At 34.7% G+C, this 16,169-nt stretch overlaps 1 protein-coding gene across 1 annotated transcript in view; it reads left to right on the top strand.

Annotated features, from left to right (window-relative positions):
* Window positions 1-16,169, top strand: part of Itgbl1 (integrin subunit beta like 1) — a 227,187-nt gene that overhangs the window by 119,301 nt on the left and 91,717 nt on the right. Inside the window, exon 7 of the mRNA XM_046454898.2 lies at window positions 2,782-2,928. Within this exon, the coding sequence (XP_046310854.1) occupies window positions 2,782-2,928 (147 nt within the window). The remainder of the gene's footprint in view (window positions 1-2,781; window positions 2,929-16,169) is intronic.

Genomic DNA, 16,169 nt, shown 5'->3' with positions numbered 1-16,169 from the left:
ACAGCCTGGGTTCTCACCCATCGGCATCGCCCCGGTTGACTTTTAAAAAGTACATTATTTCTATTGCCTTCAAATTCTTCATGCATTTTTGCAACAATTATAGAAATCTACTTGGTTTTGGTCTGCAATGACGAATATCTGGATGTTTATTAGGAGTTGATAAAAGCTCAGTAGAAATGACCAGGCTTTCTTCTACTTGGTTACATGCGTGGGCTCAAATGAATAAAAATAACAGCAGCTCATTGTCATGTAGCATTTTAAGATACACATTGTACTTCTCAATAAATGTGGATAGATAAGGTATTATTTTTCTGTTTAAAAATTTAGAACTGAACTTCAGAGAGGTCTCACAAGTAGCCCCACTTTGTAGTTAGCAGAAGCAGGAGCCGAACCCACTATTCAATTGATGAGTTGTTTTTTTGCTGTATTATACACTGTTCATCACATTCTTTACAAACTGTGTCAAAGTGTCCAAAATTTTAATATTTTTTCTGACTTCTTTTGTATCTATGAGGCTGTTTTTTAAGGACTGGGAACTCCACGGGGGCTACTGGTTTTAGCTAAAGGCCTCATAAACATGTGGTACTTAGTAAATGGCAGAAGAAGGTGAAGTGTGGATACTCCAGAAGATCAGGTCTTGCTTCAACAAAATATCCAGAAAAGAAATTAAGAAAATGATCTAAAGGTGGTGGAATAAATCTGACATAACTTTCCTATGTACATATATGAGTACTCCATAGTGAATCCCATCATCACATACATCCACAAGACTGGGATCCTAATTAGAACAAGACACACTCCATGCTTGTATAAATATATCAAAATAGATTGTACTGTCATGTATAACTAAAAAGAACCAATAAAAATTGTATCAAGGAAACACAGCAGGAAGAAAGGTAGCTCTTTAATAAATGGCACTGGAGAAATTGCTATGCACATGTAATAAAATGAAATCAGATCCTTATTTTGCCGCATACTCAAAAATCGACCTAAAATGGCATGAAGACTCAAGCTTAAGTCCAGAAGCTGAAAGGCCCCATGACACTGGGCTTCACAGTGACTTTTTTTTTTTCAGTATGACACAAGAAACACAGTCAAACAAGAGCAAAAATAAATAAGTAGGAGCATATCAAATTTAAAAGTTTCTGAGACACCAAAGGAAGCAATCAGCAAAATGGAAAAAACACCCTACAGAATGGAAGGAAATATTTGAAAGACATAGATCCAATAAGGGGTTAATATCCAAAATATATAAAAAATTAATACAACTATATAGTAAAAAATCAAATAACCCAATTAAAAATGATCAGAAAGCTTGAATAGACTTTTTTTTCTGAAGAAAATAAATGGTCAATAAATACACAAAAAAGTACAACTATCAGTAATCATCAAGGAAATGCCAATCAAAACCACTATAAATCATCACCTCACACCTGCCAATATAAAAAGTCAAAATGTGTGTTGGCACGGATGTAGAGAAAAGGGAATACACACCCATTGTTGGTGGCATGGTACATTGGTACGACCATTATGAAAAACATGGAAGTTCCTCCGAAAATTAAAAATACGACTTCCATATGACCTAATATATTGTGGGTATGTATCCAAAGGAAGTAACATCTTTATCTCAGATATCTGCCTTCCCATGCTCATTATAGCATTCTTCACAATAGAGAAACAACTTAAGTGTCTGTTGATAGATGAATGGACAAAGAAAATGTGCTAAATATAGACAATGGAATGGCATTCATCTAAAGCAAAGATGGAACCCTATCATTTGCCTCAACCTGGATAAACCTGGAGGACCTTTGAATACGCCAGTTACAGAAGGACCAGTACTGCATCCCTTATATGCATGTGAGAATGAAAAGAATCGGAACTTCCAGAAACAGAGAATAGGAGGGCGGTTAACTGAGAAGCAGGGGTGAGGGAAATGGGGAGCCCTTGATCAAAGCATTCAAACTTCCAGAATTATAAAATGAACACGTTCTGGAGAACTAGGGCATGGCATGGTGACCAAAATTAGTAAGACTGTATTGTGAACTTGAAATTTGTGAGGGGAGTAGATTTTAAATGGTTCTACACACACACACACACACACACACACACAACTGTAACTGTGTGAGGTGAGAGATACGCTAATTAGCCTGTTTGTGATTATTTCACCATGTGCATATGTGTATCAAAACCTCATGTGGTACACTTTAAATATGTGCAGTTTTTATTTACCAGTTATGCCCCAGTAAAACCGGGGTAAAACAGATCAACTTCTCCCAAATTCTAGATTTCATTGCCTCTGTCAGTCTGTGCCCCAGGCTTTCTAAGTTTCTTCAGCCTTTCTATGGGATCTTCATAAATAAAGATCAGTTGAGTGGTTCATTAGAAAGAAACGAATTCCTTCTTCAAAATTAACTTGTTTTCTGTTTCCTATGGCTCCTCTCCACATGAACTAATGACTGAATCCATCAGCCGCTCCTTTTGGGTCCCAACAGACCAATAGAATCCCATTTATCAGGAACTCGGTAGATCCCAGGTTACAGCCCTCTGAACTGTTTATCTTAGCTGTAGTTGTTGCTTTTCTCTGCCCCTCATAATCAATCAATATAAACCAATCATTAATAATTTTGGGAAAATTGTGACTTTGCAGTAATGTTTTTATATTGTCAGTGAGGATCCTGGCTCATTTTTGACGTTCACGGTTAGAATGAGAACTAAAAACTAATTCTGCCTTCATTATCTTCATGCTCTCTCTTTCTCTCTTTTCCTGCTCTCATTGTCAAGGTCATGGACAGTGTAACTGTGGGAGATGTGACTGCAAAGCAGGCTGGTATGGGAAGAAGTGTGAGCACCCACGTTCCTGCCTGCTGTCTGCTGAGGAGAGCATCAGGAAGTGTCAGGGAGGCGCTGAGCTGCCCTGCTCTGGAAGGGGTGAGTGTGGTCTCTGGGGCTTGTCACTGATTCCTAATCCTGTGCATCAGAGGAATACTATTCATGGGAGTCTTACAGAAGAGCACTTGCATGAGAGAAGGCTGGTTATCGGAACTGATAACCAGTCCACCACTGACCAGTGGAATTACATGGTGAAAGATCTCCCCCCAACTGCCCCACCCACACATGTGCACTTGCTTGTACACACATGCACATACACACTGTCCGTAGTTCTCTGTAGCTTTGAGGACTGCTCAATTTCAGTTCCCTTTCGTTCTGTTCAGTGTTACTCTTTTATTTAAGTTCAGTTTGTATATTTACTTAAAGCTTTTGAATGAGATGATTCAATTGTGCGCTGACATTTATGAAACCCACTACCCTTATTTTGGGAGATGGCTGGCTTTTGCAAAGGAATTGTATAAACAGCCCTGAACAGGTGCTGTCATTTTAGAAGATAGACTCAGATGTGTGCTTACTACCAGAGCAGCATAATTTCAGAAGGAAAAATTCACCTAGAGGAAAAGTGGCTTGTTTGTTCTTTTTGTCAAAATGAGAAACACAAATTCACGTTTCATATGGGAATAGCAAACTTTACATGAAATGTACTTCCAGAGGAACTGATAATTGATGTTATTACAACTTTTGTTTAAGAAAGAAGAAAGGAGAAGAAGTTTAATTTTCTGTTCCTTATCTCTTTTTAAAATCTACTTTTTAAAATTAAGACATAACATGAAATTTAGCCTTCTAAAATGCAAAACTCATTGTTTTAAATATAGTCACAGAATTATGAAATGACCACCACTAATTCTAGGACATTTTCTAGAACCACCCCCGCCCCCATAGTGTCACTCCCAACCAGTAGAAACCACTAATCTACTTTCTGTTGTGGATTTATCTATTCTGGATATTTTGTATAAATGGAATCACAAAATATGTAGTCTTTTTGTGGTTGGCTTAACATAATGTTTTCACTCAGTATAACGTTTTCAAGGTTCATCAATGTTGTAATGTGTGTTAGTACTTGGTGGATTTTTATGGCTTAATAATATTACACAGTGTGGATATCCCATAGTTGTTTATCCACTCATCGGTTGATGGATATTTGGATAATTGCTTGTCTTTTACTCATTGGTCCTTATGAATGATGCTTCTGTGAACATTCATGCAAAAGCTTTTGTGTTGGCATGAGTTTTCATTCCTTTGGGTGCATACCTGTGAGTGAATTCCATACGCTGAGTCATATGATCACACCACATGTAACTTTTTTAGTGTTACGAGGGTGTCTCTAAAATGGTTGCAACATTTTATGATCCAATCAGTGGTGACAGTTCCAATTTCTTCATATCTTGTCCTTGCCTGGCTTTTTATTACTTACCAGTTTCTTTGTATGGAAAACTCCCTAGTCTCCAAATTTTTTTGTGTGTGTTATAGGTGTTTTCTCATGACCAATATTTTCCTCTAATGATTATAAATAGGATACTAGGTTATGGGTAGAAGGATTTATTGTTTTAATTTCAGAAGTACTTCTGACTAGCCCCATCTTCCACCAGCAATCCAGAGAGGAACTATTTCTCCACTTGCTTTAATAATTCTGCCAGATGGTGCTGTGTATGCCTGTTATGCTTTGAAGTATCAAAGAATCAAAATTATCATCCCTCAGATTAACATTATTTACCCTCACTTACAATCTACAGCAAAACAAACAATTTCTCATTACAATTTAATATTGACAAAATGCTTACCTATTGTGCCTCTTCATATGAAAAAGAATGGACATAGGAAGCCCAATCAGTGTCTCTTCTTATTAAAATAAATCAGTTTATCTTGTCATAACTTTATAATACTATAGGGGACAATTTCATGCAGGGAGGGAAAGAAAATAACTGTATCTCAAAATAGATTTTGTTCTTGAGAACCTTTTCCAGATGTGTTTACTTGAGAAAAGTTAAGATATAGTTTTGCTACCATCTTAAAGTGATAAAGCACAGGGAAGTCTAATATCTTACAGCATTTTCTAAGTTAAAGGGCTCACTTTCTGTAAGATAACCTTGAGTGGCTATGTATATAGTATAAGTAAATAGATTAGTTTCTATACTATATTTATATTATTTACCAATAAGGATATCTGCATATGTCAACTCCCCCCAAAAAATCTGCAACAAAATTCAAAAGTTCTTTCTAATTTAAAGAACAAAATGATAAATTATATAACGAGGAAAGAGAAAGCACATACATTACCTCTCAAACATGGAAAATCACTTTAGTATACAGATTCCAGTGGGTTTTCATTGGTCTCTAAGTTTTTTTTAATACATAGAACAATAGTGAGAGCATTTTTGTAGACATCATATTGATCTTGAATAAACTCTGACAAGGCTTGATCTTCAACACATATTGGTCTCTTATCTTTCTAAGAGTAACTATTTAGCTATCATTTGAAAGTAATGGAATATATTTAAAATATATTTTATCAAAAAGATGTTGAATACATGTATAGAATTTTGACTTAAAAGTCATTAAATTCACTTAAGCTTATAAAAAATAGAAATCCTATCTTTGATTTTTATGGAATAACATGCTTTAATTAATGAGTTAAGTAATTTTTTAAAAAAATTTCTTGCCTAGGACTATATTGTCAGAGAAATACTTTGTAAATAAATGATAAGTTTCTTTACAGGGAAAAGGAGATCTTGATGAGTGCAGTGATCTTCCAGGGAACCAGAGCAAAATAGAAGGTAGAATAAGGGAGAATAAAAACTAAGGATTTATGACAGCCAGTGCAAGGCTCAGACCAGTGGTCAGAGACCTTGGAGTTCTTCAAACTACATCTGCAAATTCACTGGCACTGGGTGTTTGGAAGCAAACATCCAACATGAAAACTGGATTAGTTTTGCAATTTTTGAATGAACGCTGCAGCTGTGGTTACATGAGTGAAGAAAGCAATTACAAGGCCCATCAGTTCTCAAGCCTAAGAGCCTCAGCGGCTCACCAGCTGGGGCCCAAAGACAAACAAAGGCCCAGAAGCCTAAAACCTCCTGTAGGATGTTCTCACATTCTGCAGAGGTCAGGTGATGGAATTTTTTTTTTTTACCAGAAATGAATTGAGACTCCTTGCTTCCACTGGTGGTGATTAAGTGGGAGCATTATGTTTCAAAGGTAGGAAAACAAATTATATGATCTCTTTATTAATCATTACTTGTGTTCCATTTCTTATTACCTACAGATATCATTTCATGATGGATCATCTATAATCCATGTACATATAAAATTATTTATTAGTTTCTGCTTCTGAGATTAGGAGTGGAAAATCACATTCTAAATTCACATATCGGTGCTCTGCTAACAGTATAGGGGAAAAACAGCCAAATGTGTCTGACCTAACTTTCCTATATACATATGTGAATATACCACAGTTAATCTCACCCTTAAGACATTAAAATAAACTAAAATTAGCCAGGCATGGTGACACATGACTGTTAATCCCAGCGGCTCAGGAGGCTGAGACAGGATAATCATGAGTTCAAAGCCAGCCTCAGCAATTTATCAAGGTCCTAAGCAACCTCGTGAGACCCTAAATAAAATATAAAAAAGGGCTGGGGGTGTGGCTCAGTGGCTCTGGGTTCAATCCTTGGTAACAACAACAACAACAATAAAACACTAAAAGTAAATAGCAAAAAGATCAGTGGAGTATAGAGAAGGGAAGGGGGAGAGAGGAGGGCAATGGAAAGTACTGGGGACTGAATTAGAACAAATTATATCCATGTTCTTATAATTATTATGTCAGAATGAATCCTAATGTTATGTATAACTGAAAAGAACTAACAGAAACAGCTACTAATGGACTTATGATAGGCTATAGATTAGTTTTAAACTCTTCTTGATTTACTGAGGTTATTACTGAGGTTCTTCTGAGCAAGAGTCGGACTTTAGCCAATACATATGAGCAAAGGATGTTTATCTTATCTAAGCAGAAGCTTTGAGAGGCAGGACATCATTTGAAATCCCCTTTTCCCTTTGGCCTGAGGATTTGCAGTTCTGGAAATAGGGGCTGTTTCCTTAGCCTGGGTTTTGGAAACAGGACCATTGTCAGAAAGCTCTGCTGACCTCCAAGAACCTCTAATGTGAACGAGAAAGAAATTTCTGTTGTTTTAAGAAACTGTGATTTGGGATTTGTTCTGCAGCAGAACTCCTTACTGACTAATACTCTCTTCCAAAAATTTAGGAAATATAGTTGACCTAAAACAAATGAACAGGCAAGCAAACACAACAAGTTTACATATAAACCTAATGATCTAGATGATCACATGAACACTGGGGGTTAATATCTGTATGTATAGGTTATCAGGATCAAGAGCTAAATCAAAAAAATATAAGCATACATTTTACAAATGAGATATTTATGCTGTTCTAAAAACAGCAGTTATGTGAATTTATTCAACAGGTGGAATGCTAAGAACATTGAATGAATTTTCTTTATACTTTCCTCAAACATAATGAAGTAGGAAAAAGTATAATTATTATTCTTTTTACAGAAAAATGAAGTAGAAATTAGAACAGTTTGCTATTTCACATCAGAGGTGCAAGTTTTAATACAAACTCTTAATACAGTTTTACTGACTCCAGAACTATTGTTTTAGATAATTTACTTGTTCTTTTAGTATGCTATTTTCTAAAAAAATATATAATAAATATATTTCCCTGCTACAAATACAATATCATACGAAATCATTGAAGTGGTTATATAATATTCCATTATTTGTTTACATAGTAACCATCATATGGTCTTAGCAAAAGAATTTAACCAATCCTCATATAATAGAAATCATATTGTCTCTTATTCAGTGCCACAGTTTATATTCCTGTAGAAGAACATGTACACAAATCCTTAGTATTTATTGTTGAATGTGGAATGCATAGATCTAAATAAATAAAAATGGATTACATTTTTTAAATATAAAAGATCAGATGATTTTTATTCTCTAGAAAAATTGCACCAATATACCTTCTTATCAGGAGCATTAGAATGGTTCTTTTCACCCACTGATAGTGACAATTTAGATAATGCACTTTCCCAGATGAATTTTGCTCTTTGTACGTGCTGTGAACTTTTGCCATTTATCAAACTCCTTTCACTGATTTCCATGATCATCCAATATAAGTGCTGTATTGGCAGGCATGGCTACTCAGAAAGCCGTGTTTTCACTGTCTGTCTTCTTGATCACTATTTGTCCTTGGGGTAAACCATCTCTCTTGGGAATACAGTCATCTCTGCCCTGTGGTTTTCTTTGATCAGGCTTGTTCTTAGAAGTATTGCCTGTGTTTAGTTCCATAAACACATAGCCACATGTCCCTGTAGGAAAGATATGAAATGGAGGAAGAATGATAAATTAAAGTAAGTTATTTAATATTGGAACGTCCAGAAAATAGAAGCTATGGCTTCATTTTTATCAATTAGCATGCTTTAATTAATGAATTGGGCAATTTTTCCCAATTTCTTTACCTAGGATCATACTTTGAAAGAATAATAGCATTGCAAATTCACACCATCTGTACATTTTTCATTTGAAGCCATAATTCATCTCTCCCTTGTATTGGCAAACCACATCTTCCAATTCTCTTGTTGTATTTATCAAGAGTAGTTTCCATGATGCATACTTGTTTTCTTTTAAAACCTATGTGTTTCTACTACATGTGGTTTTAGACCACTGAATCATTAATTTTCTTATTCATATTTACAAAGATGTTATATATTAGGAACAGAGAGAAAGTTGTACTATTGGAAATTCTCCAGACATTCTCAATTAAGTACCATACCACATGTTGTGATTTTGATTCTATTTTAAAAAATCTTGGCTTGATTAGCTGCCTTATTGTAAGTTAATGGTGGCAGGAACATCCTGAGTGACCACATGACAAGGGAACCCCTGTGTGTTCCTCCAGAAGCTGTTGGAGGAAGCAAGGGTGATTCAGCTTTCCTCTGTTCTGTGTCCTGGTAGATCAGTCCACTCTATCCACAAGTGTTGCAGACTCTGTGGCATTTCCAACCTAGAAGATGAAGAAGCTGCTGTGAAAAATCATCCTCTTTACTCTTCTTATCCAGGAGGAATTCTGCTTTAAGTGTGACTCAGATGGGGACAAATATTAATTAATTGGTGAATTATGTCAGCAGCCATAGTGTGGACTGTGTTGTGTTATGCCTAACATGTTCAGTAAAAACTCACTCTTGGACCACCAGGGAGACATCCTTCTTTCTTTGAGAGTACTTTGAATTTACAGTGTTTGGTATTTTGGCTTTTATATGCCATTACCATGCAGTGACCCATGATAATGATATGTGGTCTAGGAGAGGGGAGCCTTTTGCTCATTTGCTTAGAAAAAAATTAGAACATCTTAAACTGTGGATGCATCCTAAATTTCACCAAAGCACAGGCATATAATTGTTATTTATTGTGACTTTTAAAAAGAGAGTATGGGGCAAAATGATTGGCATCCAAGGAGAACTAAGGAGGATGTCTTTAGCATCCTTTCTCCATGTCTTCCTGACACTTTTGCACTTCTCTATTGGGACACTGTGTTTTCTCATGACAGCCAAAGGTGCAGGTGCCCAGAACTGTGGTCCACTTGAAGGTCCTGATCATATTCTGTACTGAGTCTCTCAATCATATGATGGAGCTTCATTTACTAAACTAGAAGTGTAATGTGCATACTTTAAAGGGTATGATTAAGAGAATGGAGGCCAAGGGTGATTTGGGAGCTCTCTTTTCTGGTGGACAATTATTTATGGTCCTCACTTCCCCTCTTTTATTTTAGCTTGCTTGTCTTCTTGATATGTTCTTATTCAACAGACAGAAAGGAAAAGGAGAATTCAGAAGCTGATTTAATAGTTTTGTTTATTAAATTATGGTATACAGTAACTAAATGAAAACATAATAAACATCACATTTTTTTAAAAATTACCTGAGGCTTTTCTAACCCATAGTCCATAAAATTATATCACTACCAGGTAACACTGAATGAGTAATTTTTGCATAGATTCCAGTCAAAAATCTTGTTTAAGTATTTTATGTATAGCAACAGAATATTTTATATCAAAGATAGGAATCAGTCCAAATAAATATTCAATTTTTATTACATTCTGCATCATTTTTATGTGGCAAATTGAAAACCAGTGAAATTCTTTGGCTAAGAAAACTTCCTTATACAGGCTGCAACATATACTGTCAAAATCTATTTGAAATGAAAATAGAAAAATGAATTCAACCCCAATTTCTGTAAGCAAGCTAAAAATAAAACGTGACAATCAGGACAATTTTGTTACTACAATTACATATTTATTTCTATTAAAATCTTGGTAGAAGATACAGTGTGTGTCTCCATAGGTTATTTACCTGATTTTACTAAATGTAAACAGGAAAGCCAGATATTTTGAGTGGGCAGCAGTCTGGTAATCAGCCCTAATCTTCATGGAACCAGATTCTTGGCAGATGTCCTTGGTAATAGAAAATCAATGAGGCAGGCTGCCATCAAGCTTGACCAAGCTTCAGGGTCATGTAGCTTGGTCAGAACCTTGATTCTCCTCTTGGATATACAGATGCTATTAAAAATTAGTAGTCCAGGCATTGTGCGATAGTTGCAAAATAAATTCAGAAATGTAATACACTGTATACTCCCTAGACAATGTATGCCTCCTATGTTCATAAATGATGTTCTTTATCAAATCTAATCAATATTACATTATGATCATTATGATCACCCCACCAGCTTTTTTTTTTTTTTTTTTTGCTAAGCCAGGGGTTCAGGAAACTAGAGCCAGTAGCTCTACATCTGTTTTTGCAAATAAAGTATGTCTGGAACATAGCCACACACTTGTTTACCCACAGATGCTTTCTTGTTATCCTGGCAAAATTGAATAATGGCCTCAGAGACCATGTGGCCCTCAAAGCCTAAAATATTTAACACACAGCCCTTTTCAGATAAAGTGTGCTGACCACAGGGATAAGCATTTGTGATAAATGTGGGAATGTATTCAGAGAAAGGATTAAGGCTTTGAGTCAGAGGAGGAAGAAATCATTTGCTGTATTTGGGTAAAAACATGGCTTTATGAAATGAGGGAAACCTAGAATTGAGTCTGCAGGGATGAGTAGCATTAGAAAGACAATAATTTAGAAATGGATATTCCAAGTAGAGGAGTAAGTATGGGCAGAAATGCTGAAACAAGAAGGTCTTAACTTGAATAGAGAACAGGGAGCAAACTCATTTAAAAAAAATTAATAATTATATAAATTCATAGGTTCACCGTGACTTTTTCATAGATGCATATATCCTGGTTTGATGATGTCCACCCTCCTGTGTACCCTCTTGCTCTTGTTGTGCTTTGCCATCGCTCAAGTCTCCTTCTCCTCCCCTTACAGACCCTCTTCTGCTTTTAGGTCATCCTTTTATTGTTTGTCTTTAGTTTTCTCATATGAAAGAAAACATGGTAATCGTCTTTCTGTATGTGACTTATTTTTCTTAACATTATGTCCTCCAGTTCTTTCCATTTCCCTGAAAATGACATGATTTCACTCTTTTATATGGCTAAACTGTGTATATAAACCATATTTTTCTTTATCAGCTCATCTGTTGACAGGCATGTAGGCTGATTCCATATTTTGGCTACTGTGAATTATTCTTCAGTAAACATGCATATGTAGGCATCTGTTTTGTATGAAGACTTAATTTCCTTTGGATAAATACCCAGTAGTGGTATAGCTGGACCATATGCTAGTTCTAATTTTAGTTTTATGAGGGACTGCCATATTGTTTTTCATAGTGGTTATACTAATTTACATTCCTACCAACACCTTGTAAGGATTCGTGTTCCTCTACATTTTCACCAGAATTTGTTATCATTATTTTGCAACAGCTATTCTGACTGAGGTGCTATGGAATCTCAAGGTAATTTTGACATATGCATTCCTTATGCAGTTTTTTGTTTATTTATTGACCATTGGCCATTCATACAACTTCTTTTGTATTAAATCATTTGCTCACTTTTTGATTGGATTGTTAAGTATTTGGGGTTTCTTATATATTCTGAATATTATTTCTGTCAAATTAATAGTAGACAGAGATTTTCTCTCACTTTGTAGGTTGTCTCCTCATTCTGCTGATTGTTTGCTGTGCTGAAGCTTTTTAATTTGATGAAATTCTATTTGTCAATTCTTGTTTTTGTTTTCCGAGCTATTGGATATATAACTTCAAGTGTCTCCCTTATCTTTTCTTATGGTGGTTTCAAAGTTTCAGGTCTTCCATTAAGGTCTTTTGATCTATTCTGAGCTGATTTTTTTTTTTTTAACAGAATGAGAAGATGGGGTCTAGTTTCCATCTCTGTGTGTGGATATCTGGTTTCCCCAGCACCAGTTGTTAAAGAAGCAATCTTTTCTTTGGTATATGTTATATGTACCATGTATGTTATAACATGTATATTATTTTCATATGTATATGAACATCAGTTGTCTGTAGAGGTGTGGTTCTATTCTGGGCCCTCTATCTTGGTCCATGGATCTGTGTGTCTGTTTTTATGCCAATCCCATGCTGTGTTTGTTAGTGTGGCTCTGGAGTACATTTTGAAGTAAAGTACTGTGATGCGTTTAGCATTGCTCTTTCTGCCCAGGATTGCTTTGGTTATTCCGGGTCATTTGTGAATTCTTATGAATCTTTGGATTAATTTTTCTAGTTCTGTGAAGAATGTAATTTGCACTTTGATGGAGACTTTATGGAATTTGTAGACCGCTTTCACTACTATGAGCCTTTTAACAATATTAATTCTCCCAACCCATGAATATTGGAGGTATCTCCACCTTATGGTATCTTCTTCAATGTCTTCCTTCAGTGTTTTGTAATTTTCATTGTAGTTATTTTATATCCTTGGTTATATTTACTCCCAGATATTTTACTTTTTGTAGCTATTGTGAATGACATTGCTTTCCTGAATTTTTTCTTAGAAAGTTAATTAGTAGTGCATAGAAAAGCTAATGATATATTTGTGTTGATTTTTAACCCAGATTCTTTGCTTAATTTGCCAATTCTGCGTCTTTTGGTGGAGTTCTAGTGTTTTCTAAGTATAGAATCATATCATCTTCAGACAGAGAAAATTTGACTTCCGTCTTTCCTATTTGTATCCCTGTTATTTATTTCTTGTGCCTAATTTCTCTGGCTATCATTTTAGTTAGTATATTGAATAAGTGAGAGTTGACAGCATTATCTTTTTCCTTATCTTAGAAGAAATGTTTCAGTTTTTCCTCTTTCAGTATAATGTTGGCCATGTTTGTCATATATAGCCTTTATTTTGTTGAGGTATGTTCCTTCTAAATCATATCATGAAGGGATGTTGAATTTAATTAAAGTTTTTTTTTCAGCATCTGTTGAGATGTTCTGTGATTTTTATCCTTGATTTTGTTTTTGTGCTATGTTATGTTTATTTATTTGTGTATGTTGAATCATCCTTGCATGCCTGGAATGGAACCAGCTTGATCATGGTGTATGGTTTGTTTAATGTGCTTTGAAATTCAATTTGGAAGGTTTTATTACGAATTGTTAAGTCAGTATTCATCAAGGATATTAGTCTTAGTTTCTTTTTCTTTCTTTCTTTTTTTGTTGAATTCTTATCAGGTTTTGTTAGCAGGGAGATACTGGCTTTGTAGAATAAATTTGGAATAGTTTCTTCTCTTTCTATTTTATGTAATAGTTTGAGAAACATTCGTATTAGTTATTACTTAAAAGTCTGTGAAAATTTAAGAGTGAATCCACTTGTACCTGAGGATTCCCTTGTTGAGAGATTGTATTACTTGTCAGTCTTATTGCTTCTTATTGATATGTTTAGTTTTTTTTTAAAATATATTCCGGAATCAAGTTTGGTAGGTCATATGTGTCTAGAAATTTGTTCATTGCTTCTAGACTTTTCAGTTTATTAGCATATAATTTGTTTTGGTCATATTTTTCTCTTGGTTAGTTTAGCTAAAGGTTTACCAGCTTATTCTTTCAAAGAACCAATTCTTTTTTTTTTTGATATTCTTTTTTTTATATGCTTTTAATTTCCCTTTCATTTTTTTTTTTGCCCTGATCATTATTATTTCTCTCTTTCTACTGATTTTGGGTTTAGTCTGCTCTTGATTTCTAAGACCTTGAGAGGCATCATTTAGTTATATATTTGGTGTCTCTGCTTTTGAAATATAGGTTCTCGTAGCTTTGAGATTCCCTCTTAGTTCTGCTTTTACTGTATTTTTTATACATTCTGATGTGTTGTGTTTCCATATTCATTTAATCTTATGGAATTTTCATCCCATTATGTATTTATTCAATGACCCACTATTTGTTCGAAAGTGTATTTTTCAGTTCCCATGTGTTTGTATTATTTCTGTAGCTTCTCTTCTAGGGTCATTCCATTGTGGTCTGATAAGATGGAAGAAATTATTTCAGTATTTTTTGTTTGCCAAGACTTTTGTGGCCTAATGTATGATATGAACTATTCTGGAAATAGTTCCATGTGCTGATGAAAAGAATGTGTATTCTTCAACTGTTGATGGGATTATTCTGTAGATGTCTATTGTGTCCATTTGATTTATTCTATAATTTTACTCTGATATTCTTTGGTGAGCTTTTGTCTGTATGGTGTATCTATTGGTTAGGGCAGGATTTGAATTCTAATCGATAGTAGAGTATAGGTGTCTCTCTCTCCCTTGTGTCCTGCAGCATTTTTTTTTTTTACAAAATTGGGTGCTCCAAACTTGTATGCATATATAATTATGATACTTTCTTCTTTTTTTTCATACTGGAGTTTGAACCCAAGGTCTCACACATGATAGGCAAGTTCTCTACCACTGAACTATATCTCCAGCCTTTTTAATTTTATTTTATTTGAGACAGAGTCTTCTTAACTTGCCTTAAACTTGAAATCCTCCTGCCTGAGGCCCCTGATTAGGTGGGATTATAGGCATGTGCCATCATTCCCAGCTTTGTTATTTGTTCTTGGTCAATTATTAATATGTAATAACCTTTGTTGTAACTTTGAACTGATTGATTTAGTGTCTGTTTTGTCAGATGTGAGTGCAGCTACTCCTGTTTGCTTTTGGATTCCATTTGCTTAGAATATCATTTCCTACCTTTTTACTTTCAATCTGCATATGTCTTTGCAGGTGAGATGAGTTTCTTGCAGACATTATATTGTTGGGTCTTGTTTTTCTAATCCAGTTAGTCAATCCATGTCTTTCAATTGGAGAATTAAGACCATCTACAGTAAATGTCATTATTGAAAGTTACATACTTGTTGCTGTCATTTTGGTTTTCTTCTGGTGGTTTGAATATTTTATATTAATTGCTTCCTCTCTTATTAATTTAGAAGTTTGACAGTTTTCTGTATTAATAATGATTAATTCTTACTGATTTTTTTATTGTTTTGTTTTTGCTTATCTACTCTTCTGGTGAGATTTATTCTTTCCCATTCTCTCTTCCTTTTCTGGATGTAGGATTCCTTTAGGTTATCTTCTGAAATGTTGGTTTAGTGGACATCCCTCAGTTTATGCTTAACATTGAAGGTCTTTATTATTTCATCAAATTAGAAGGAAAACTTTAAGGTACAGTAGTCTAGGTAGGCAGTTTTTAATTTTTTTTAAAGGACTTGAAATTCATCATTAAATACTCTCCTAGCCTTTAAAACTTCTGCTGAAAAGTCAGCTGTCATTCAAATGGGTTTGCCTTTACATGTGACTTGGCAGTTAATGTTTTTGAGGGCTTATTTTCTGATCATTTCTGTTTTGCCTTCTAATTGCCTCTTGTATCTGGATGTCCATGTTTTTTTTCCCAAGAGTTGGGAAATTTACTAAATAGACTTCCATAATATCCGTCTGTATCTCATCTCCCTCATATACCCCGATTATGCATATTTTTGGTCTTTAAATAGTGCCTAATAAATCTTGTATATTCTGTTTACTATTTAATGTCTTCATTATTGTCTGAATGTGATAATTCATCAACATTCTCTTTAAGCCCTGACAATTTTTTTTCCTCCACTTGATCTAGTTTATTGGTGATGCTTGTTTATTGGTGATGTAATAAGTTTTTAATATGACGTATTACAATTTTCACTTGCAAGATTTCTGTTTGCCTCTTTTTCAGAGTCTTATTCTCTTCATTTAATTGTTCATTCATATACTTGTCTTCCTTAATTAATTCAGATTTTTTTGTATCATTTAGGAATTCAT

Source organism: Marmota monax, unplaced genomic scaffold, assembly GCF_021218885.2.
Source record: "Marmota monax isolate L192 unplaced genomic scaffold, Marmota_monax_Labrador192_F-V1.1 WCK01_AAM20220418_F8-fsc00026, whole genome shotgun sequence".
Taxonomy (NCBI): domain Eukaryota; kingdom Metazoa; phylum Chordata; class Mammalia; order Rodentia; family Sciuridae; genus Marmota; species Marmota monax.
Note: the sequence above shows the minus strand (reverse complement) of the source record. Positions and strands in the feature narration are given on the sequence as shown.